Below are 27,397 nucleotides of genomic sequence, written 5' to 3' on the forward strand. Positions count from 1 at the left end.
TTTAGTGATTCGAACTTAGTAGAAAATTGCAAATAAGGGGAATTGCAAGTAAATTCGCTACAATATTTTGGGTATTGGGTAATTTAAATTTAAATTATAAATTTATATATCAAAAAACTTCGATAAAAAGTTCACAAAACTCAAAATTGCAAAAGATTAATGTCATTTCCTCCACTGTAGGTGTCGTCAGTAATGGGCACCGTCAGTCGTCTTTATGATTCATGTATCCAAATCGAAGCTGTGTCAAAGTGACTCTCTGGAGAGTCTGTTTCCTCAACTGCAAGTTTCGGTTATTGGACTCTTAGAACGAGGTTCGGCGGGCATTTATCGTCATAGGACTTACCGATTCTTTAAAGATGACTCTGAGGGCCTACCTTATGCTCTTTTGGTTCATGAGGCTTCTTGTGTGACGGATTTCTTGGTAGTGCTTACAGAAGTGACTTCTTACGTCCCAGGGAAGGGGGGGGGGGGGGGGGCTCTTCCATCAGTTGTCTGTTAGGATGGCCAAGTTTCTGACCTTTCAACAGAAATTATTTGTTCCTCGTTTCGTTTCTCTCCTTTATGGAGACTATTCCGCCTCTTGTGAGCGCGATGTTTTGACAGGCCTGCCTCCAGTGTGTTTTTTTTACGCTCGGTGTCCATATTGCAGACGCATAGCGTACAATCGGCTGGCCAATTGCCTCAAAGATAGCTACAGCGTTTCTTTGTCTTTGCCCCAAGTGCTGCTATCGAGGGACTTGAGGACTTTGCTATGGCTCTGAACTTGAGATACAATTGCGGCTACATGGTCGCCAAAATGTAGGTCATTATCGAAGTCACACTCCAAAATTTCGGGAGTGGGACAGTTAGATGCGTAATGCCATCGACGTGGATGTCAAATATTTCCAAAACCTCTGTGGTCATTAATGACCACGACATGTTGCCATTATTGTGTAGTCATCGGTGTGGAAAGCAATGGTAACTTGTTCGAGTGGAAAAGGGCGATGTAATAATTAAACAACTTTGGACAGAACTGTTATTTTTCATAGGAATTTACACATCCCTTCACAAAGCACTTCATTTTTTGATAAAAGACTCCATTTGAAAATAACAATCGCAACGAAAAAATAAATTTTTACGAAATTTAAATTTCTCACCGTTTAGAAAACATGTCAAAATTCAAAGAAAAATGGTAATTAAGGAAACCGAAAAACTTTTTTCCTAAATTAAATTACAAATACACGGTTGTGGCATTACGAGATCTTTAGTCATTCGTTCATGGATTTAATGTTTGACTAGGACATGCAGCACTCTGTTTAGCATGCAGCGATACATGTGTTTTGGGTAGTGTAAACCAGTGCACTTAAAGCCCAAAACATAAGTGCAGAATTGCAGCGCAGCTAGATTTTAAACACTGATTTAAACTACGCAAAACACATTTTCTTTGGATTATAAAATTAACTTGGGAACAAATTCAATATTTAGCCCGCTTGAAAGATATTTTCTATTCTTTATACAAGTCCATGGCTCAATTATGTGGTTGGCTGATTTTATTTTTTCATTTCACTGGTGTAGGGATTGTCAAAAGGAGGTGGCAAACGTAAAATGTAACCAACACATTGACAATAATTTTGTAAAAAAATATTTTCACATCACTATAAATTATTTTTCAGTAAATGGATCTAATTTAGCGAACTATTTTCCGACAACACACAAGAATTGCAAAGTTTTATGTTTTCTCTCCATTCCATTCGCCTAACACCAGCACGCAGATTTTGACAATTTGAACAAAGGTATGTTGTTGATGTAGAGATGAGCCAACCATATAGTGGAATCATGATACAAGCAAAGAGGATAAATACAATAAGAGCCGTCACTCGTTATTTTTTTGGCATTTACTCGATGTATACTGAGAGGTAGTCGCTACTTTTTTTTTTGGGCGAGATGTTTATAAATGTCTTCTATACATTTTCCTGAGGTATTTGTGTTTATTTTTAGACTGTATTTAATTTATTTATTTAATTCTCTTTCCAAAAATCACAGTTGCACAAGGGGCCTACACGGCGTGGATAAATGAGAGACAATTAAAAATGTCCCTCTCAGAAAACATTCGGCATCAATTTTTTCAATTTCCAGCGAGATAGTCTCCACAAAATAACGAGTGACGGCTCTTATTGTATTTATACTCTTTGGTTGAGGCCATGGTTCAACTATATACAGGTTGGCTCATCTGTAAAGCAACAAAATATGTCTGTTCAAATTGTCAAAATCTGTGTATTCGTGTTGGTGCGAATGGTATGGAATGGAAACATAAAACTTAGCAGTTTTTGTATGTGTAAGTAAAATGTTGCCAATGTGTTGGTTTCATTTTGAGTTTGCCATCTCTTTTTGACAATCCCTTCGACCATGCAATGACATAAATAAAATCAGCTGATGAGATGAGCAAACCTGTACAAACCATAGTGTACAAGTACAAGTGTGTTGACTTATCTGTCAAGCATTCTGACAGGCACTCGCTGGATTCGGAATGACAGCGAATTCAAAATGGATACCATTACCGAGTGCGCCGAATGATTGAAAAATTGAAAAATTCGATACGATTGGTAGTCAAAAATGTTGTCGTTGAGACCAAAAATGCGACTCTAGACCTGAGATTTCCATCAGGTGAGCGAGGCTGTTTGTAGTTTTGACGTTTATCGCTTAGTGAACACACTTGGTATAGGTACACTATGGTACAAACCATGGGTTGAGGCCATTGTGAATTCATACAAGTGGCGAATGTTTGATAAAAGCGTTCCCAATAGCCATCATCCCGTCGCAAAGATCCTGAATGTATGAGTTAAATTGTAGTGTACTGCATTATATTGACACTACTTAGTCACGTTGATCCAACGTAAATTTATTACATAAATAATACTTTTACAACTAATAAATGAAATTTATTAAAATTTTAGATGTTCTTGTTTAAACGTGTTGCGCGTCGTTCGTTGCATTCGAGAATCTGTCATTTGCCCAAAACGGTTGCCGTCATGCAAAAAAGTGATCATATTGCCACAGTAGCCCCCAGGAGTGACTTCAATGCCCCTGAGAAGTCACGGATCGTTGCGCTGCCGACTCCTGGAGTATGTGCATGGTATATTTGGACTCATGGAGTTGCTCGTTGATGGCACTACAGTTGAGTTACTTGTGCCATTCGTATTCTGAGTTTCTGTTGCAATAAATATAGGCTTAAGCCTTTCTGTTGATACTGCGGTTGTCTTACCGTCGACGTCAATCTTGAATACATAGTCCGATATGCGCTCGACACTTCATATGGACCTCGATACGGTTGTTAAAGTCGTTTTTTTACTTGTCTACTCGTACGAACACATGAGTGCAGCTATGACGACTAGAATGTTTGAATGCTCGCGATCTATTGTGATGCGCGGTAGGTGACGAGCGGACTGTACGCATGAAGTTCCGAAATTCTTCGACAAAATGTTGCGGGTCAGGCCCCATTTCGACGTCAATGAAGAATGCCCCTGGTAACAGGAGTGTTGTTCCGTAAAGCATTTCTGCTTTAATGTCGTATTTGAAACTTGGGCGAAGACCGAGCAACACCATTGGCAGTATATTTACCCAGTTTGATGGGGCATGGCACCGCGTTGCCGCTTTGAGGGACCTATGCCAACGCTCGACCATACCATTTGATAATTGGTGAAAAGCTGCCGTTCGAGCTCGGTTACGTCCTATGATTTGCGTGAATACGTTGAAGAATTTTGACTCGAATTGAGAGCCTCGATCACTGGTACCAGTAGCTGGTGCTCCGAAGCGGCTTATCCATCCGGCGAAAAATGCTTTTTCTACTGTATCGGTATAGATATCTTTTAGCTTTATTGCTTCGGGCCAACTGGTGAAGCGATGGATTATCCTCAGGCAGTATTTGTATCCGTCGCAAATGAGTATGATGTCGACGTGAACGCGTTTGAAGCGTTCACTCGGTACCTCGATGAGTAGCGGAATGTTTCTTTCATGACTTTCTTTCTTGCTACGTTGGCATAACAAACATGTACGGATACTGCCACGATTCATATGCGGCCATGCGTATTGGTGACTTTCGAGCTTTTGTGTGGCTCGTCCATTGGGGTGCGAGATGTTGTGAATTAAGTCGAACACCTTTCGTCGTAGTGAAGAGGGTATGTATGGTCTTACCTTGCCCGTCGATATATCATAGTACAACTAGTTTCAGAGATGTTGAACTTGAACGTAGCAGATGGTGTAGTTCCTGATCGTTATGTTGTTCCTCTTCGATCTCTCTAGCTGATATGCTCACAGGGATGTTTATGGTATTTGGCGTTTATGGTAGTTGGCGTTGCTGCCAGGGCGAAGCCTTATCAGAATTTTGATCTAAAGTAAATGAGAGGGGCGATGGTCGGTAATAACTGTGACGTTTCGGCCCTCTAACAGATGTTTGAAGAATCGTATGCCTTTAAAGATAGCTAATATTCGCGATAGTAGGCGCTATAGTTTCGTTCAGTCTGACTGAGTTTAGCCGTATAGAACCCTGAAGGTTGTATCATACCGTTGATAGATTGGTCCAGTGCCGCCCCTATGCCAGCTGGACGGCATCTATCAGTGCCATTTTACAGTCATTAAAGGCTTTTGATGTTGTTTCATTCCATCCCACCAGACGTTTGTCGTTCTTTTTCGCTCCCGCGGTGAGGGCGATTAGTGGCGCCTGAATTTCCGCAGCTCGAGGAATGTTTAGCCTATAAAAGTTCCATCAGCCTAAAAAACGGCGACGCTCAGCAATTTATTTATTTATTTATTTTATTTATTTATTACAGCTTAATTAAGCCTAGCTTATATTTATTTACAATTTATATACATATATATTATAATCTTAACTAGACTAACATATAATTCCTACCTAGTTATATCTATGCACTACCGTATGGTGCTGAACTGTGGCAGACCTCCGAATCATGCCAACACTATTTTGATGCCAGTTATCTCTGGTATGAAGGCCGCATGGCGATACAAGTTGGCAGCACGGAACAGCTGATTATAAACTTTTTTATTTGATTTGATACATCAACTTCCGGCGCAGTAAGATTTTGACATTTGTCCATCGAATTTACAAAAACAAAGTCTCTCACCATGTAGGTATCTCACCACACTGTGGCAGACCTCCGAATCATTTTGATGCCAGTTATCTCTGGTATGAAGGCCGCATGGCGATACAAGTTGGCAGCACGGAACAGCTGATTATAAACTTTTTTTATTTGATTTGATACATCAACTTCCGGCGCAGTAAGATTTTGACATTTGTCCATCGAATTTACAAAAACAAAGTACATGGAACTTTTATCTATGTTTGAAGGTATCTCACCATGCTGCCACCTTGTATCGTCCGACACATAAGCAGTTTTTCATATAGGTGAGTCTAACACTTGCTTATGCATTAAGACCCTACAAGACAGATACCCGTTCCCTAATCGATTACTTAATCGTCATCAATAACTTGTTCACCAATTATCGTCTTAATGACTTTTACATTGCTGTCGTGAAAAAGGTAACGCATGTGCTCTCTCAAAATAGTGTATGTGTGACTCTCTTTCTCGCTCTTACCTATTGTGTTTTCGACATTCCTTCTCGCTCGATGTTATTTACATTTTTAAGTTACTTCATCAGTTATGTTTTCGTTATCGCTAACCAAAACATATGCAACAACAATACGGGTAACTGGTCTATCGGTTACCCGTATCGGTTACCTTCTGTCAAATCGCTTTTTCTATGAATGAAACGCGTCCTTTATGTTCAGATAATATTTAATTATAAATTATTCATATATACAATGTTTTTTTAGAATTTAAATTATTGCCTTATTACTCTAGCGAACTTTACATATGTGAATTTTTATATTTATAAACTATATAAATACATTAACGTCTATTCATAGTCGTGCCCTTTCCGAAACCTTGTTTTGAAGTTCTTATTTTTCCTGCGCTGGTAGTGTTGCTCATCAGTTTGCAGTCATATTAGTTTGGTAGGTATAGTAACATCAGACGTAGGGAAATTAGGAAGCATGTCAGGAGTATCACCAGAATCCAAAGAAGCATGGTGATTCATTTCGTCACCTCCGTTTTCTTCCATATCCGGATTCATTCCATACTAGTAATTATAAATATCTTGTAGATGCCACATAGGTGTAACCATACCCTCAAGATATTTCCGTTCAAATCTTGTGGTGTACACGTAAACTTGTATTTGTTCTAAATTATTCACCACATTCTAAACATAGAAAAGATGTATTAAGTGTTTGCGTAAATACCATTGTGATTACAATATGGACAAACATTCAATTCTAAACTTTTCGTTGTTACATCAATTGTTTCAGCGTGTTGTACACGTAAATAAAAATTCATACTTGAATGTATTTTCGTCTTCCAATCGCATAATTTACATTTTAAATAATGACTATTAGGCATATGAGAAATCTCATGGTCCAATAATTTGTTGAAGCTTGGTGTAGCTGCTTGAATATCACAAAATTTACATTTTGCACCACGTTCGTTATATTTAAATTGTAAATGTTCTGGTTTCTCTACACGATGCATAAAGTTTAGATGCTTTTTCCAACAATGTGCTGAATTTAATTGAAATACATACATTGGGCATTGTCTCATGATAAATTTTCCATAAATATACTGAGCCTCTTTATGTAGGCTCTTTTCTTAACATCTAATTCTGGTCGTACCGGATATGACAGTTTTGCTTCAGGTTATAATCCACACTCATACTATTTTCAGATTCTGTTTCATAATTTTCATCATTTTCAACATTGGACTTTGCATCAACATCATTATCATCATCGTCATTTTTTGATAACTCTGTTTTAAGCTTCATATTTATCAAAGGTTCATCTTCCTTAGTATTAGAATTAGAAACCTTGTCATCTTCGGTTAAGTTTTTATCAAGTTTAGCTTTTTTCCTAGGTTTAAATTCTTTACTATCCGTACTAGAATTAATACCATCATCAACATTTTTCGTGGTCTGTTTGAGTTTTTAAATTTGCCAATGGTTCGCCTTTATCAGTATTAGAATCAGAATGACCTTGGCCATCTTCACCGTGTTGCAAAGTAGGCGACACATGTTGGTGTTGATGTTTGCGCATATTGCGGATATGTTGGTGGTTCACTAGTCATTAATTGTTTAGAAGTTTCAACTTGTTGCGTTTGTTGTTGTTGTTGCTGGCTGATGATGTGGTGTTAACGTTTGTTGTACAATTTATTCGGGTGATTGCACATATTTTTGGTGTTATAGTGCTGGAAAACCTTCCGATATTGAAAGTCCTTGATTAGTGTAATCCCCACGTAGTGAACTACTCCTGTGACCGCGTCCGCGGTAACTATTACATCTGAAGGCGCTTAAGTTACAGGCATAGCTGACATCGCTTATATAACAGGTTGACTCTAAAGTAAAAACCAAAACAAAATATTAGAATCAGTGTTTATGAATAAGATATTTAAAATAAGCTCTTACAACAACGTGATCGGTGGCTACATTCCCGTGAAAGTAGTGTGGTGTTCCTCCTTGTATAAACGTAGATACTGGATGTGCTCAACCGTGCAGTTTTCTTCTAATTTGAGCAAATGTATGTTCTTACAGCCACAGCTGGAATATTTGGGATATTTCTATCCTCACATCGTCAAAATCAAATTACCTAGAATGAAAAAGAAACTCATATCAGTAAGAATAGATTAAAAGTTTTTAATATAAGCCGAAAAGTGTTCCATAAATAGGGCTCCACACATAGCTCTTTTCCAAAGGCACAAGAGAAATTTCAGATAACTAGAATCAGGACCTGGTAAAGTAACTTCAAAGGCGATTTAGTCGCCACTACTTCGTATGCGCATTTCTCTACGCTCCCTTTCGGCATGCATCATCAATTTCGTCATTACTATAAAGGCCATCTTGCTCACAGCAATCCAACAATCTAATTGTCCGCAAATTCGTGGAACTAAATTCCTAATGGAAGGTTCCTCTCCAAAAACTCTGTTTACAGACAGTCTTTCGCCGTGAAAACGAGGGCAGTGAAATATTACATGTTCTGCGCCTTCCAATTCGGACGGACAGCTTGGACAGAAAGGATCCTCCTCTATCCCACGCTTATGTAGATATTCCTTCAAGCCACCGTGCCCGCTCAATATCTGTGTGAGATGGTAATTTAGTTTGCCGTGTTTTCGCTCGTACCATTCCGCTATATTCCGGACTAGCATGAAGGTTCAGCGCTCTTTTCTCGAATCTTCCCGCCGTTCTTGACACCTAACTATTGCTCGTGACCTTGCGCTTTTCTTAGCATCTTCAGATGGTCGGCTGAATCCAATGCCATACAGATCGGCCATTTCACCTGAGAGTAGATCTACTGGGATTTTCCTGGATAAAACATGGATCGCGTCGTCGGAACAGCACATGCTATTCGTATAGCAGTAATGCGGTAGGCTGCTAGTATATCTTTTTGGTGGACCATTTTAGATCTGTGCCATACTGGTGCTGCATATAATATTATAGAGCTGGTTAGGTTGGATAATCGCTGACGGGTAGCTTCGCTTGGGCCGCCGATGTTGGGCATTATTCGCGTTAGGGTTCCACTAATTCTAGAAACTTTGTCCCCCACCGCCCTGAAGTGCTCCCTAAAAGTTAGTTTTGAGTCAATGATTACTCCTAGATATTTCAAGGAGGGCTTTGAATTTATTTGAAAATCTCCTATGGTTAGGACCAACTCATCCACAGTCCGCTTTGAGCTCATCAGAACCACTTCTGTCTTATTGCTAGCCATCTCCAGCCCCGTGTTCGTCAACCATTCCTCTATTCTTCCCATGGCGTTATTACATAATGCTTGGAGCAGATCAAGTTTCTTGGCCACTGCTACTACGACAATATCATCTGCATAGCCGACAATTTCCGTGCCTCCGGGAAGGTGGTTTTGTAGCACCCCGCCATACACCGCATTTCAAAGAGTTGGACCTAGAACAGATCCCTATCTAATCTATCTATCTATCAAATTATTCGGAGCAGGTACGGAACTTTTCTTGGGACACCCAAAGTGCACCCACGCTTCTCATGGCTCCAGCGGGTTAGCGGCTTCCTAGAACTTAAGCCACTTGCTGCTTCTAGATCTGACATCTGTCAGCTGGAGTCTTAGCCCGGCAAGCGCAGGGCACGAGCACAGAATGAAATCGATCGTTTCCTCCTCCAACTCGCACTTCCTACATCTGCTATCACTGACCAAGCCTAATTTAAAGGCATGTGACGCCAGAAGGCAGTGTCCAGTAAGAATACCCGTCATGAGTCTAGTCTACAGTTTAATGATAATAAAAATATAAGAATCAGTGTTAATGAATAACATATTTTAATTAATCTCTTACAACAACCTGATCGGTGGCTACATCGCCATGTAGGTAGTGTGGTGTTCCACCTTGTATAAACGTATGTGCTCAACCGTGCAAATTGACATTAGCAGTAACATTATTTACATAAACATAGCTTGGTATTTGTGCAGGCCTCAATATAGCATACATTGGTCCAGTTCGGTGTGCACCAGCCACTGAATGCATAGCTTTCATATAGGATGGATGTCCAGCAGTGCTCCGGTTGTGCCAATATGTAATGGGCTGCTCCGTCTCTTGGTACGGCTGTATAGGTATAGGCGGGTGCAATGTATTACTAGGCTCAAGATCGGAAGGTACATAGATGGCTCGAAGACGCCAGAGGGGATTGGAGCCAGAGTTTTCGGACCCAGAACCAAAATATCAGTAACTCTAAAAGCACATCCGAGCATTTTCGAGCGGAAGTATTCGCCATAAGTTAGTGCGCTAAGCTGAACCTTCAGCGCTGATACCCCAAAGAAACAATTGCCATACTCAGTCAGGCAGTCAGGTTCCACTAAAGGCATTTGCGGCGTTCGAAATAAAGTCAGCACTTGTCCTTCAGTGCGTAGAAAAGCTGAATCAATTAGGAGCACACAACGTAGTACTGTTGGCCTGGGTCCTAGGCCACAGGGGAGTGGAGGGCAATGAGCAGGCGGACTCCATGTTTAATTTGTTGCGTCTCTCCCACAAATTGTCAACCCCCCAGCAGATCCTTGCAGCGGGTCTGCGCCATACTCTCCTCTTCCGGGAAGGTATCGACCCCAATCCGGGTCCTTCTCCTGACGCCAGTACTGAGAAATGGGTTTGCTGCGTTTGCCGGAAAAGAATCTTTTTAGGACGGTCATATATATAAGGGCCTGAAATATTTCAATGAACTTCCTAATCACATAAAAAGTAGTAATAACTTCAATACTTTTAAAAAAAGTTTATTGGAGCATTGTAAAACCCTTCCAATAAGATAGTTTTTTTTTCTTTTATTTTTTTACATGATATACCGATACTGGAGCGCGAAAAGGGAATGGTAATAATGGTAGCAGCAAAATACAATGCATCCGGCCCTAAGGAAAAGAAAATCGGTCGCCACCTGTAACTCCAGACAGTTCCAACAACTAATTTCGCTGGAATTCGGTATTTCCAGCTGGTATTTACTGTTGCTGATCGGAATCATTCGCATTCCGACAGCATAAATATAACAATAAAATTATATAATGTGTAACAAAATTAACGAAAATAAGGCCAAATAAAAGTTGGAGCAAGGGGGATTGGAAACACGTCCTTTTCAACCTCCCATTATATGTTGAGCTGTGCTAATCGGTATCTTCATGCATTCCGACAGCGTCTTTACTAAACAAAGTTGAGGGGTGATTGGATACACTTATTTTCAATTTCCAACATCCAAAGACATGTTTAGCTTCATTGATCGGAGACTAATACATTCCGAAAGCTTAAAATACACATATAATTGAAAAATATAAGTTCCAAATTTTGTTGCCTTAAGCTGGGAGCACTGGAGGATTGGAAACGCGTTCTTTCCAATCTTCCTTTAATGAGTGGCTCCCAGACTCGTCCCTCTGTCACGCTAGTAAATATGCTGATCGGAATCACATGGCATTCCAACAGCATATTCAATAGAAATAAGTGATTATAACAATGAATTGTACTTAGTAGTTTAAGTTTTGGGCCTAAACAGCCGTAATAATAAATAAATTAAATTAAAAAAATAAATACTCTTGTCAGTGTTTCACGTGCAAGGGATGGTTGCATCGGACAGGTTGCTCTGGGCTAGATTCCAAAATCCAGCGTCCTCGTAACTTTTTTTGATCTTTTGTGGCTCTTGTTGTTCACGGCCTCATTACATTATGAGGAAATACGGCACCTGAGAACACAGCCGTTTGAAGCTAAAAAACACAAGCATGTCTTCAGTGAACTCCACAAACAGGCGTCGGACCTCTATGCCGGTGATTCCTGTACTCAAAGAACAAAACTAGCAGAGGAGGAACGCACTCTCCCTAGGGAAACGAGAGTAGTCACTCTAGCCCAACTTCGAGCTGGATAACGTAACAGGTTAAACTCTTACCTATCCACAATCAACCCCGACATACAAAACATTGTCCTGCTTGTAATGTGTCCCCACATGTCACCAACCATCTCTTTAACTGTATTGTGCAACCAACGCCTCTAACACTCCTCTCATTATGGCCCACCCCTGTTGAAACACAAAGTTTCTTTGGACTCCCGTTAGAGGACATTGATGACAATTTGTGATCGGTCGCACCTATTGGATGGGGCGAAGCACTGCTACTACAACAACAACAGGCGGACAACACGGTAAGAGAGGCAGCAACTGCATGACCCATCGATCCCGAGCCGTTCCTGCCAGTTGGCCCACAGGGGCATCTATTAGTAGAAGAAAGGGAAATAGGGAAGAACACTGGCGCAATATGCCAGGCCTGAGTCAATCTAAGTTACTGTTAGGGGGTTACAGGACAACTCGATATAGGGCATTAATAGGCCTCTCAAAAAGATAACCTAAGAACCCCAACGGCTATTCTTACAAGACACTGTAGACTGAAAAGTCACATGCAAAAGCTGGGTATAGTATCGAACAACACATACCGATTTTGTGATGGATCAGCAGACGGTGGACCATATCCTTCTAGATTGCGGCGCAATTTCAAGACGTAGGGCTAAGTTTATGGGCTCACCATGGCCAGAGCATTCCCACATTTAATCCCTCAAGCAAAGAACACTGCTGGGGTTCATCAAGGAAGTCGGCTAGGATGAGGTGCTGTGAAGGAGATGTGCAAGTCACTGTGCAATCCTCAATAAATGATCTATCTATCTACGTTCGGGTAACAAGCACCATTGTGGTACTAGTCCCACCATCTCGGGAACTATTGATATGACTACATTAAACCTTCTAGGGATTGAATATTAATAATGCCGGCAATGCGAAAGTCTGCTAAAATGCACCATTCTCCATGGAATGCTCGATATATAACTTTCCACGTTTTGAAACAGTGATGAAAAGAGCAAAATTTACAATAATTTTAACTGGCTGTGGGTAGTAAGGTGTTGATGTCCTCTCTTAACGCAATGTAATGACAACTGCGATGCAGGGGAAATGACAAAAATCTTGCAAATCTACTGATAATAATTCATTTTTCCTCCCCTTCTATGCAGTTCTATGCATACATACATATGTATTTTTCTCTCCAAATGCTAATTAAAAAAATTAATTGGTTTTCACATGAACTTCGAACTCTGTCGTATTTGCATTCTTCAGTTGATTATCAACAAAAGCATGACAAATTATCACTAAAAAATTCATACATGTTGCTTATATATTTAATATGGTAGCCAATTTACTTACCCTTTCTGGTGCGATGATTCCTGGACAATCGGGCTTGACTAGACGCACAACTTTGGTGATGCAAAAAATCAAAGACATTTCTGCTTCTAATGCTTCTAGGATAGCAGCAGCAGCTCCCGGTGGCACCACATAAATAACAGTTGCAGGCCGATCAGTTGCCTTTTTTGCTCCGGCTACCTATTCAATTTTAATTCACATTACATTATCTACTATTGCAATTTTTAATCACTACAAATCAATATAAATTACCGAAGCAAATACTGGCAAACCAAGATGCGTAGTTCCAGCCTTTTTTAGGGAAATACATCCAACCAGTTTGGTACCGTATTCCAAAGCATGTTGCTTGTAAAGTACCTTGTTTTTGTAGATTTCCTTTGATTTTGGCATATTCTGAGCTGAATCGCAACCCGGCGGAGATGCTATCTATTAGAATAATATAACATTTTTTTTATTATTTAAAAATGCACATACGTATGAATGAAAATCAGAAAGTAAATAATGTTGTTGTTGTTGTAGCGATAAGGAAACTCCCCGTTATGGACTTTGGTGGTCCTTTGCCGGATGCAGATCGGGTACGTTCCGGGAACCATTAAGGTACTAGCCCGACCATATCGGCAGCGATTTAGTTGACATAAAACCTTGTAGGCCATCCCGTCAATTCTATACAACTTAATATGGTAACGATTTAAAAGACGGTGCAATTTTTATCAAAAATTATCAAACGTGGAATCAAAAGGCGCGCTTCGAGCTCCGTTTTTATTATTATTTGATATTTTTAAATTAGGTGGTGTACCGTCTTGTAAAACTTTACCCTTAATAATATTTTGGGCGAAGGCCGCCAACGCAAAAAGATGGTCTCTGCAGCAATATTCTTAATTTCCGTCACATGTCACAACTCAAATTAACTTAATGTTATTTTGGGCGAAGGTCGCCAACGCAAAAAGGTGTTCTCTGCAACAAAATTTTTAATTTCCGTCACATGTCACAACTAAAAGCACAAGATATTTTTCGTTGTAAACAATTTATATTTTTTTTGCGTTTCAATTTTTCCGGAATAATTACCCTACAAGAAACGCTGATAGTTTAACTAATACACTCACACTTGTAATTGACAATGCTGATCCTGCGATGACGTAAACATTGATACTCAAATTTACGTATGTTCCTTTGTTCGCACACGCATGTTCGCATGTACCCAACGACAGCCTATAATCATGAAAAAGGACTCAAACTGGGAAAGCTTCGGACACCTGGTACAGAACAAAAGAACATACAGCAGATACCATTATTCATGTGAGACAGATACATAATTCTCAACGGAATTTTATGTATGCGAGAACAGTTTATCCGATTTAATCATGTTGTCACTACTGACTGTCATATGACAATCAAATGATTATCACGGTTGTTTTGTTATTTTTTAAATTCCGCCATTTTCAACCGTCGAAAACCATATAAAAAATAAGTTTAAAAAATGAAAAAGAGAGCATTTCAAAGCTCCATGCTAAAAGAAAAAAAATCGAAAACAATATTAAAAAATACCAAAAGCTGTCGGAATGTGTGGGACCCACTCAAAAAATTGATACGCGAAAAATAATAGTGGTTAGTGGTGATTCATTTTTAAATGTGTTTCCGCATGAGGAAAGCGCTCTTCTGTTGTTTTGTTATTTTCTGAATTTAAATTGAACATTCTGAACTCGAATTCTTATAAAACTATTTATTTTAAACAAATAAGAAACGCGTATGCTTTTATCACGTACAAAATTAAAAACGTAATGAAATAAAGTAAATAAAAAGCAAAAAGCATTGTTTCATTTTTGGCGGAATATAACAATGGTCATTTATGATAGTATAACAGTCAAACCTGATATCTACAGCATACTATCATTTATGACACTTTTTGATAGTTATAGTGTCAGCACTGATCCAGGAAAAGGAATGAGAGTGAGCAGTACGGCTATATACTTAATCAGTAGGCCATGTTGGTGTATAAGAAAGAGACAAAAACTCACACGTACACAGTTGTTTACATCACATTTGCGCAAGTCCCCTTAAGTTTGTGATAGAAAGTTTGTATGAGGCGCTGATCGTTAGGTTGACATTGCTGACAATCAGATGATAGTCATATGATAGTCAGTATTCTTGTAGGGTAATGAACTGTCATTTCGATGACAGCATGAAACGTCGATGTGTTAGTGGAGAGCGAAAAAAGCTTTGAATGTGTGGGTGAACTGGTTACCTCCGTCTTGTAGGGGAGTAGATTGCACGTATTTTTATGGAGATGGTATTTTTATGAATGAGCGACACTGGCGCCATCTGATATTGAAAAGTGGTCAATTCCCAAATTTTGTTACAAGCAAATCATAAGAAGAAGAATTTGACATTTGCTTTGGCTAAGGGTGTTGGGACACTTTGCAAGTGAAATTATTTTTCCCACTCGTTGGTAAATTTTCTAACATTTTTTCCATTTAAAAACTGCAATATAACAATCGATTAGGACACAAAATATGTTAGCAAGTATTTTTGTTGTATAGGGAGAATGTTTATAACAGTGCTTCGCGAAACTTTGTATGTGAATGGGCAAGGCGTAATAAACTTCAATTGCGAAGTCTGAAGTTCCTTCATATTTACAAGCGCAACATCTTGGTCATTGTAAACTTTACCAAGTAGCGCAACTAACAGCTGATCGCTCAAAATTTACACACACACACAAACATCACTAATGGCCATATTACGGAAATCTTAGGGAATTTGAAGTTAAATTTTTAAACAGACATAAAATGTTATAATTTTGGAATATATAGCATCTAGGACACCTTAATTGCAGTAATTGAAAGAAAATGTTTGATTATACTCAAGTATTTAATTATTTTTTCTAAATTTATCTTTAATATTGATGCAATGATTGATACAATGCAACTCTAGTGTTCCTACTGTTCTTCATTCCACTCCATTCGAGTGCCTATTTTCACGGCCTGCGGGTGCCTTCCACTCTATTCGCAACATAACCTCGAATTAAGCTGCCAAACTATATAGTAAACAATGATCTTGGTTGATTGTGGCGATGTTATTAGATGCATAATAGGTCCGACACAAGCACTTTTTCATATAGATGAGTTTAACACAAGATTATGCATTATGAGTAGATTACACGTATTTTTATGGAGAACGGTAGATTAAGCGACACTTGCGCCATCTGATATTAAAGAGTAGCCAACTCTCAAATTTTGTTGCCAACAAATCATAAGAAGAAGAATTTGACATTTGTGTACAAGTTGAGCGTCGAAATAAACATTGTGGATAAGTATTGTACACAATGGAAATAAATGTAATTATCTGCGAATTTAACTGGCAATAATACGCACAAAGGCCAAATATAGATATTTTAAATGTTTTTAACACTAAAAAGAACACATGTCATGGATTAACAAAGTCAGCAATGGTGCGATATAGCAAATTGGAATTCAGGTGGCGTCTTCGTCAACTTGGTGTGAAAGTGGCATTGACACCAATGATCGTTGCTGATTCTTTTATAAATAGTACAAAGACGTGTGATAATAAATTTACATCAAGTTTAGAGGATATTTCTTGTATATAACAATTCACTGCATGCGATGCGCATGAATTCTCCTATGCAGCCCAGTTAATATATCCATATGTTGATGGCATGGATTTGAATTGTGGCTCTCCGCAATGATGTGCAATCCCTAAGCAAGCATATGGCTGTGTTCTGTTGAGACTTCCAGAACTGTTGAAAGATATTGTACAAACTACAATGCGTGTGCTATCGGTAAAATTACGCTGATTAAATGGCAATGGAGAGCAATCAGTACCATCTACAGTGGAACTGGCACGTCAACTAGAAAAATGTGGTGCCACATATTTGACATTACATGGACGAAACATGTGGTAGAAGGTATCAGAACCTCTTAATATTAACGCTAAGGTAAGTGTACCTATTTACGTACTATTAAGACATGCCCACGTTTAAAGTGATATCGTGGCCCAGCAAAAAGCAGTTGAAATCCATTCTTTATTTCTGTGAGATCAGAGATCTCTTGCGGACTTTACGATGTTTATTAAAAAAATTTTTTTTTCAACTTTACGCTTTATACGAATATTTCGACAAACGTATTTTGTTCCCAAATCCGTGCGAAAATTTGGGCTGGTTCCTAACTGCGTGCAAAAGCGTTCCTATTTCCGTTCTAAATTTAAAAAATGGGTTTGCGGTTATATTTTAAATATTTTTGGAAAAAGACAATCCATTTGGGTACAAAGTACATTCCTATGTACTTTATTTATTTATTCAAAACATAAAAACAAATTTTATCGATACAGCAATAAAAAAAAAAAAACAGAAAAATTCATTAGTTTCTAGTGTTGACTAGAGAAAAGGTAATTTAAAAAGTAAAATCATTGCTAACTACGTATTATTTAGATTACGTACTTAAGATTTCATATATGTACGTAGTAAATTAACATATTTTGAATAATTTGAACATTTTTGAAGTTGTGTGCCGTTAAAGTCATGAAAGAAAAAGTAATTAAAACTTACTTTAAGTATTCAAATCGTTTTACTATAATTATATAAAAAAATTAAAAGTTGTATATTGAAATTACAAATTATATGATAAAACTGAACATTATACATGCAAATAGCTTATAAAACAAAGAAACATTTTTTTTAAATAAGTTATGTGAATTAATTTAAGTCGTTTATTGAAAATATTCCTCTTTTATTTATTGGCTGAGGCGGATAAATTTTTTTTAATATTTCGTCGGCTTCATAGTCTAGAATATCGTCTTTTTCTGGCCAACGCCAATTAAATCCGCTCATAGACATAGTTTGTATTTTAAATTTTAAAGGATCTCCACTGATAACTTTTAAAACTTTTCCGGGAAACTTTTCTCCTTCATACTGGATAACAACAAAGTCTCCTTCATTATAGTATTTTTCAGGAAGTAAAGATTTTTCCAGATTTACTTTTTCACGTGGCTCCTTTTCTTTTGATGCTTTTTTCAGGGCTGTTTTCCGAAGTTTTTCCTTTGATTTATTTTCTTTTGTTTCTCTCTTTAAAGCCATTTTCTGAAGTTTTTCCTGTTTTTCCTCAACCAAGCGTCGCCGATATTCCATATGTTTTTCCTCAACCAAGCGTCGCCGATATTCCAGCTATTACCACAGTTGGAGTGAGCTTCTTCTTCACTTGTTTCTTCTTCGGATCGGTTGAAGAAGGTTCAGGCCAGAAAAGAGCGTTTTTGAAGGGTGTTGGAAATTCCTCCTTTTTGGAGGTTAAGCTATCCACAAGCAAATCGTTATTAAGTGGCACGAGGTTATCAATCAACCTGTTATTTTAATTTTGATTGTCCTTTAAAGCATCATTAGCACCATTTTCAACGGCTAAATTAGAAGCGTTTATTTCTTTGTGCACATAAGATTGAGTATCCGTTACGTTGCAAGTTCGAGTTGAACATCTCATAGGGACATTTTGAGTAGAATCTAAGTCAATTACTTTCCCACATAAATCAAGGAAGTCAATGCTCATGTCAACTATATCGATTGAGCCACACCCGCCCGCCAATAGACTAGTAAACCCCCTTAAAGGCGCAATCCCATTGCCTTCGGGATTCAGTTCCTTCTTCAAATTTTTCCAAAAGTAGTAAAAATTTTCGTCTTTAATATCACCAGTCCATATTCCATCGCACTCGTTAAATAACTTTTTTTTCTCATCTTCTAATCGCTCTTCAAATAATTTCATCAGGTCACATTGATGTGGTTGTTGTTCTTCACTATTAATCACATCTTCAACATTCTCGGCAATGAAGGGATTTTGTATGCCCGTTTTTAAAATTTTATGGTAAGCAACTGCATCTGCATTGAATGGATACAAACCACAAGCTCTGAAAGCACTCTGTATCACATCAGTAGTAATCGACGATGTTATACATTTATCTATAGCTGGACCGAAATCTTCACGTTTCATTCGCTGTCCATTATTTGTAATTCTCCAATCTTGTACTTCCTTTTTCCAAACGCTTTTCAAACAGTGAAAAATTCCAACATCCATGGGCTGTAACAAGTGCGTTGAATTTGGAAGAAGTGCAATTAGGATAATGCCATGTTTCTTGCAAAATTCGCTGAGAGGTAGAGATATATGGGATACGTGCCCATCCAAAAATAAAACGACAGGAAGTTTCACCTTCATTTCCAACAGAAAATTATAAAATACGTTGGTGATATATTCAAAAAAGGTTTCTCCGGTCATCCAGCCTGAGTCAGATTTGCCAATGGCCCAGCTTTTAGGATATTTCGCCATAATATTTGGTGGGAAGCGTTTATAGGGGAAAAGGGCAAACGACGGCATCATTTTTCCATCTGCGGATGCTCCTATAGACAACGTTAGACATTCTTTTTCATCATTACCTGATCTGAAGTAAACGTGCTTAGCACCGCGTTTAGCTAACACGGCTTGACCTTTTGGGCACAGGAAAAATGCTGATTCATCACAGTTAAAGATCCTTGATGGATCTTCCAGTACATCTAGACAGTTATTGTCTTTCATATAAGTCTCGACTCTCTCGAACCAATTCCTTATGGAAGATTCCGTTACTGAAGCTCGGGAAGCTGTTAAGCATTGAGACATTCGTTGGCTCAAGGACGGGTTTCTCTTTAAAAACCTTTGAACCATTTTCTTCCTGGAATACCATTTGTAAAAGTGTTTGGCCGTTTGAGTTCCTTAACCAAATTTCCCACGGAGTTTGTAAGCTGATCTTTAGTTATAGGAAAGCCCAACTCCGCCAAATGATGAATCCATTTAACGATAATATTTTCTTCTTCTGTCGACAGAACTGGAAGGGGGCCTGAGGTTGGCTTTTTGGTATACTTCTTCTTGATTTTGTCCAATAACGTCTGTCTGGGAATTCTATATATTTTTGATGCTCTTTAGCAGGTCATATGGCCCTTTTCCACAGCCTCAACAGCTAACTGTAAACAAGTAGGTGAATACTTCGGCATATTATGATACTAGTTGCGTCCTGTTCTATTATTATGTCACTAAAAATATGCGGTGCTGTGAAAAAATGTTACGAAAGAACAACCCATTAATATTTCCTAATTACTGCCTATAGTATAACGTAATTAGGAACATGCACAAAATTAATGAGCCTAATTCCGGGCTATGCGTTTTCTCTTCAGCAGGTACCAAAAAGAAATTTTTTCTAAATTATTATATTGAGACAATATTTTATATGATTATAATCCGTATATATGCACAAAATATGTATATTTAGACAAAATTTTTAATATTTTCTTTATTAACTTTTTGTATAATTTTCCCAAATATTAGCTGTTCGACCATAACTTTCGCCTTTGTAAACTCCCGTAGTTTTGAAAAAATAGTTGCACGGAAATAGGCCATGATAATGTGTATGAAATTAGTTACTTATTATAATTTGCAAATCTTAAAAATATACATTTTATTATAAAAAATTAACAAAACCATAAGATCTAAATGTTCCTAATTCCGTTCTAAGCACGTAAATAGGTGCACCTCAAAAAAATAATGCTCCTAATTACGTGCTATTTTAAAATTAAAATTCTTAAAAACTTTTTTATTATACAAGGGCTTTAATACATGAATTCATATCGAAAACACTTAAAACTTTTAATTTCTGTAGGAAATTATATATTAATACTTACCAATTAAAGGTAAAACTCTTAAGAATTTGTCACAACACTCTTAGTAATTCCACTAACGATATACACTGACGCATGCCTTCTGAACAAAAGTTTATAGTCAACTGATAATTGAATGCAAATCTTATTTAAAAAATGTATCTTTGAGACTGACAAGTAGGAATTTTAATTTTTTAACAGTTTTGATCTATTCTTAAATTTTTTTTATTAGAAAAATTGTTTAATTTCCTTATTTTTCTGCTTCAAACTTTTTTACCAAAAATAGCACGGAGCTAGCACGGGAATGGGTGCACTTACCTTATGTCTGAAGTAAAGAAAACGATCAAAAAACACTTATTGTTAATGGAAATGTTCGCACCTGACAAGACGCTAAAAATTTGCATGCACAAACACAGGCTGATGGTGTAATGGCAGCACGAGGTTTACTCTCAAATCCTACACTTTTTAACGAACACTGCGGGAAAGCCGAAACATCGATGGAATGTGTGCAGCCACACGTGCTGGCGATCACATACATATTCAATGTTTTCATCACCACCTTACATTTATGTGGAGCCGTCATATGAAAAGAAGGCTGAGCTTGGAGTTTATTTTATTTATTTATTTTACAATTTTACGAGCAAGCAACAAATATTTGGATTTTTTGAGGGACGTTATGGCTTAAAGCCCCGCACAGAATCGAAAATGATTTTGAATTAGAAGGCAGCTTTTTCACACTACTAGATTGATAACACTGGTCGACGGCCAAAATTTACCAGAGACGCCGTTATGAAATTCGTATGTAAAACCAGCCCCTGATTTCGAAAATCGAGTTCATTTTTGATTCTATGGTACCGTTTTTGAGATATTTGCAATTTACCGTTATTCGAAAAAACCAAAAAGATGGCTCCATTTAATTACGTATATCTCACGAACGGTTCAAGCAATTGCAAATAGGTTTACAGAATCGGAAAGACGATAAAATTTGCTATAAATGCATCATACATTGGTTTTTGCTCAACCATATAGTTTTCGAGATATTAGCTCATCATTTCAGATTTTTGTTTTTTTTATGAAAAAATATGAAAAAAATTACTCTTTGCGAGGACAGTATTTCAAAACCACAACTTTTTTTTCAGGTATTTTTTCTTAACATAAAGCTCCGTTTAATTAGAAAAAAGATAAGCTATCACTGAAGAAAATCGATGTAAAACTACGTAAGTTATAAGCGATCAAATAATAAATAATCATATAGTATGTCAATCGAATAAGTCGTGTTTTTTTGGTGCTCTGAAATATTTGCATGTTTTCCTAGTAACTCCTACGAAATTTGCCAAAAGCTATTAACCAATCGGTGTATGTGCGTGCTGTGAACTCTTTTTGTCGCCTAAACCAAAACACGTAAGAACGCTCAAAGAAAAATCAATAAAAATAAACAATAAATAATCATGTCTGCACCACCACGGAGAAATCCCGCGCGAAAACCTGTCCCCCCCCCCCCCCCCCCCCCCCCCCCCACAACACCGCTTTCGTCTTCAACAGTCACACATGAGTGGATAGAGCGTAAGCTTGAACAGCAAACTGAGCGGTTGACTGCAGTAGTGTCAAAAGTGGAGGAGAGAATTATGCAGAAGATAAGTGAGATGGTAGCTGAAACAGCAAATCTTAAAATGACCATTGCTGCAGTAGAGAGAAGAGTTGTTGTTCTCGAAAATGCTGTTGGTGATGTTCTCTCTATGCACAGAGAACTGACGTCTGCTAAGGCACAGATCTGCGCTCTCGAAAGCAACGCAGTTGCTGCCGATGTTATAATAAATGGCATTCCACAAGAACCTGGTGAGTGTTTGAGTGAAATTTTTGGGAGAATTTGTAAAGCAGCTGAGCACAAACCTCCACCGCTCCGCGACGCTTTTCGGCTGCGAAACGTGAAAAGCAAAGGCCAAAAATATGCTAATATTTGTCCTATCGTTGTGAAGCTGTTTACAGCAAATGAGCGCAATCAGCTGTTGAAATCAATAGCTCTATGCTGCAAAAACAAAAAGAAATCGTTGTCACTCTCTGATGTGGATATGCCGGGATATAACTCTATTCATGTACATGAGAGTTTACCCAAAATGCAGCGTGAAATTATGGCGAATGCATCAGAGCTTAGGCGGAAAAAACAATTAGCGGCAGCATTTTCTATTCGTGGCAAAGTCTTTGTGAGGTTAAAAAGCGGGGATGAGATGAAACAAGTTAGCAGCAGAGCCGAACTTCATCCTCTTATTGGCGCCAAACCGAAGTAACAATGTTTTTGCACTATATGTATAAACAAGTGTATAATTATTTAAGCTTAGTAATTAAGTCACTTATATGTTGTTTCGTTTCTCCTCTCTTCCCCTTGCTGTCTTTACACTATTTGTTTACATTTCCATTTTTATGTTCTCTGCTAATTTTCTTGCTTCTTTCATCTGCTCTTCTGTTTTCTTTTTAGTCTAAACTTGTATATGCCTTTCTAAGCCGCGATCATATTTTATCTCTGTTGTGTTATATTGTTTTTGTGTTACATGAATTTTGTGGTTGCTCTTTTAAGCATTCGGTGTGATGGATTTAAACCCCTATAGGACATCGACTGGCAACATTAATGGAAGTCATAAAGCTTTAATAGAAATTTTATGCCGCCAGTCCAATGGATTTAATGTTACACATTTTAATGCAAGAAGTCTCAACAGTGAAAAGTTGGACTATGTTAGGGATATTTTTGGAAACTCTAGAGTTGATGTCATTTGTGTGTCGGAAACGTGGCTTAACCCTGCTATTTCTGACTTCCATTACAGTATTCCCCACTTTAATTTAATACGGCATGACCGCTCACACAGAAGAGGCGGAGGTGTGGCAATTTATTGCAGGTCTAACCTGTCAATTCAAACCTTGGCAGTTTCAAATCCCAATGAAACGGAATTTATTATTGCAGAAATTTCTAACAACGGAACTAAAGCATTAGTATCATGTGTGTATAACCCTCATAAGTGTTGCATGTTAGATTCGTTTTTTGTTGTTTTATCTACGTATATAATTGATTATGAGCGTTATGTTATATGTGGTGATTTTAATGTAAACCTTCTTTTAAGTGACTCTTACACAGCTAAACTACTTGACCATGTATCTACTGCAGGTCTCACTGTAGTAAACAGATTCATTCCAACGAGATATGCCAACAACTCTAGTCCTAACCTATTAGATCTTGTTATTACATCCAGTTCTGACCATGTTTTAAAATTTGACCAAATGTTTTTTATATCGGACCATGACTTGCTTTTTTGTTCACTTGATGTGTCATTTAATTGTCCTAATTGTAGTACTTTCGTGTATCGTGACTTGAAGTCGGTGAACGTCAGTGATTTGCACGCTAGTCTGTCTTACGTTAATTGGTCTGAATGTTGGTTATATGAGACTGTAGACGAAAAACTTGATTTTTTAAATACAAATTTAACCCAATTATTTAATAAGCATGTACCCCTTAGAAATATTAAAGCTTTAAATACATCTTGCCCCTGGTACAACAATGTAGTTAGGTCAGCAATAAAAACTAAAAATAGATTATATGCCAGATGGAGAAGAACTAGAACAACATATGATTGGGCACAGTATAAGATTGGCCGTAACAAAGCAAACGTAATTATAAAAAATGCAAAGAGAGTGTATTGCGATGCCAAACTTAGTCCGCCGTTACCGACAAGGGAACTCTGGAGCAATTTGAAAAGGCTGAATGTTCATGGTGGTTCCGTATGTCAGCATGTACAGGTTCACGCCTATGCTGACGATATACAACTGTATTTGTCCAGTCATGTCGGTCTTGCTGAAGATATGTGCTATAAAATTAATTGTGATCTGTCATCTATTTCATAATGGACTACTGTTAATTGTCTTTGTTTGAATGCTGTTAAGTCATATGTGTTGCCTATAGGTAGCAGTGTAGTGCATGTAGAAGATATCCCAAAGTTGTATATTGGTAACGCTGGTTTAGTGATTACTGGAAAGGTTAAAAATTTGGGATTTGTTGTAAACTCTACGATGACTTGCTCAGACCATATAAACAAAGTTGTAAGCAAAGTGTATATTGCTCTACGTAGATTACGAATGTCCGCTTCATTTACGCCTCTTGAGACGAGAAAGAAACTGGCACTTCAACTAATTCTACCCCACATCACATATTCTTTGCTTGTATATAGCAAGCTAGATTCTGCTTCGTCGCGCAAAATTGATGCTGCGTTTAACAATGTTACGCGCTACGTCTACGGACTCAAAAGATATGATCACATCACTGCATGGAAGACCCAAATTCTGGGCTGTACTATTTCCAACTATCTCGCTGCTAGAAATTGTACGTTCATGTATAAGCTTTTAGAATATAAAGCTCCGGAATACCTTTACGTTAAATTAATGCTAACAAGATCCAGAAGGCATCAAACTCTGGTAATCCCTAAATATAAATACCTGTCATTTTCACGGCTTTTCTTCGTTAATGCTGCTAGGCTCTGGAATTCAATTCCAGAAGATGTCAAAGCTGTTATGGGTAGATGTAACTACAGAAGGATAATTCACAATTATTTTATTTCTACAGTGTGAAAGTGATTGCGATCTGACTTGCTCTATGCATATTTCATTCCTCTATTTTTCCTTTTACTAAATTTTTCAAATTCTAACTTTAAAATTACAAACATAATATTAATATTAAATCAGTTTTTAATTTAAAATACTACGTTTATGTTGTAAATTACTTGAGAATTGTAATAGACCTAAGATTTAAAATTTGTTTTTTTTTTGTTTGAATTTCCAATTTCGTATTGTACTTTAAAAGACTCAGTCTTACATGTACACCCACACATTCTAAATAAATAAAATAAAATAAATAAATAAAATAAATAAAAATACCCAGGTTGCGCAACTTCAATGTATGTATACATACATATATAAAAGGTATAAAGTGCAAATGGGATATTATCCGGATAAACGAATAACACCATACTTAGCAATGATAATACTTTTTCTTTAAATAAATCAAATAGTACTTTTAATACTCGTTTTATAGTAGGTAGAGTGGTTGCATCGAAAGGAAGAGTGGTTGGGTTCGAAACCTGCTGTAGGCATGTAGTTATAAACATGTATTTCCGTCACTTATGGGTAAGTATGCAGGTAGATTTTCAAAATTATTAGACACAGAAAATTTTTAAAGCCTACATCTAAAGCAGGTAGTATTTTCTTTTCCCGACGTCGTATAAAAAGGAACCTTTCTGTCTAGGTAAGATTTAATTTTTTCAATTTTATTCTTGTTCCGAGTATTACAAAACCGTGATTTATTAAAAAAAAAAAATAATAAAATGAGTAAAAGGACGCGAGAATTTGAGTGTAATAACGATCCAGATATGTTCTGTTTCATGTGTGGCCAATATACTATCATAAGGCGACGACGAGTGTTCTCAGATCATATCAAAACTTTATACTCCAGGTATTTTGGCATTGAGCCTAAAAATGCTGAAAAACCATGGACACCGAACACTTTGTGTACATCGTGTCGAGTAGAATTGATTCAGTCGGAATCAGGACAACAAATAAAATTTGATACACCAATGATATGGAGAGAACCTACTTGCCATTCAATAGAGTGTTATATTTGTCAAACAAAAGTACTTGGCGTTGGCAGATCAAGAAGAGTAACCTATGCCAGCGTACCTACAGTGACATTACCAGTACTACATTCAACGGCAGTTGCGGATCCAGTTCCATTGTCAACAGTAATATCTGAGTGCGGGGAATCAAGTTGTACTGAATTTCGCATGGGAAACGAGAGAAACGTTCTGTCACAAGCACAACTTAATGATTGGATAAGAGATTTGGAACTATCCAAGGAAAAGGCCGAGATCCACACTTCTCGTATGCAACAATTTAAATTTGTGTCATCCGATGTTAAAGTGATATATTGTAGAACTCGTCACGAACCATTTTCCAAACACTATACCAAGAAAGACAGTATATGCTACTGCAACGACATTCCTGGTTTATTCAAAGAGTTTGGTCAAATATGTGATTCAAAAGAGTGGCGATTGTTCATAGACAGCAATAAACTGAGTTTGAAGGCTGTATTATTGCATATTGGTAACAAAAAGCCTTCTATCCCGATCGCACATGCAGTAAATACAAAGGAATCCTACAAGGAAATGCAAAAACTACTCAAATTTATCAAATATGAAGAGCATGATTGGAAAATATGTTCTGATCTCAAAGTCGTTGCAATGCTATGCGGTCTACAAAGTGGCTACACCAAGCACTGCTGCTTCCTCTGCAAGTGGGATAGCCGAGCTCGTAAGGACCACTACGTCAGAAAGGATTGGCCGGAAAGAGTCGAGTTTACCGTTGGTGTGGATAACATCAAATACACCCCTCTTGTCAAGAAAGAGAAAATCATAATTCCACCCTTACACATCAAGCTCGGTCTCATTAAAAACTTTGTTCAGGCTTTGGACAAAGAAGGCGAAGCATTCGACTATTTGAAAACAATTTTCCCAGATATTTCTCAAGCCAAGATAAAGGAAGGTATTTTTGTCGGACCACAAATAAAAAAGTTGATCAACAATAATCAATTCAAAGGACTACTCTCATCAGTTGAGGCAGCAGCGTGGGAATCCTTTGAAAAGGTCGTTGCTTCTTTTCTCGGTAGACACAAAAGCCCTAACTACGAGCAGATAGTGAATGACTTAATCAATAATTATGCGAAAATGGGTAAATATTAAAGGCCTATTAAAATTAATTTCCCAAAATTCTATAACTTGTTTACCTAACTAATATTTTCTTTCCAGGCGTAAATATGTCGTTAAAAATTCACTTTCTGCACTCACATTTGAAATTTTTTCCGGCAAATCTTGGCGGCGAAAGTGACGAACATGGCGAAAGGTTTCATCAGCAAATGAAATTAATTGAAAA

General features: G+C 37.6%; 1 protein-coding gene across 1 annotated transcript; it reads right to left on the reverse strand.

The window, feature by feature from the left end:
- Positions 1-5,750: 5,750 nt before the first annotated feature.
- LOC137252830 (succinate--CoA ligase [ADP/GDP-forming] subunit alpha, mitochondrial-like) lies at positions 5,751-13,976 on the reverse strand. Its single transcript, XM_067788923.1, has 5 exons — positions 13,866-13,976; positions 13,015-13,188; positions 12,766-12,942; positions 7,504-7,684; positions 5,751-7,433 (listed from the first exon to the last, which is right to left on the reverse strand). Exons 2-4 carry the CDS (start codon positions 13,150-13,152, stop codon positions 7,676-7,678), a joined length of 324 nt encoding a protein of 107 aa, XP_067645024.1. The 5' UTR covers positions 13,153-13,188; positions 13,866-13,976; the 3' UTR covers positions 5,751-7,433; positions 7,504-7,675.
- Positions 13,977-27,397: the final 13,421 nt, after the last annotated feature.

This window comes from Eurosta solidaginis, chromosome 5 (genome assembly GCF_040869045.1).
Source record: "Eurosta solidaginis isolate ZX-2024a chromosome 5, ASM4086904v1, whole genome shotgun sequence".
NCBI classification, from domain to species: domain Eukaryota; kingdom Metazoa; phylum Arthropoda; class Insecta; order Diptera; family Tephritidae; genus Eurosta; species Eurosta solidaginis.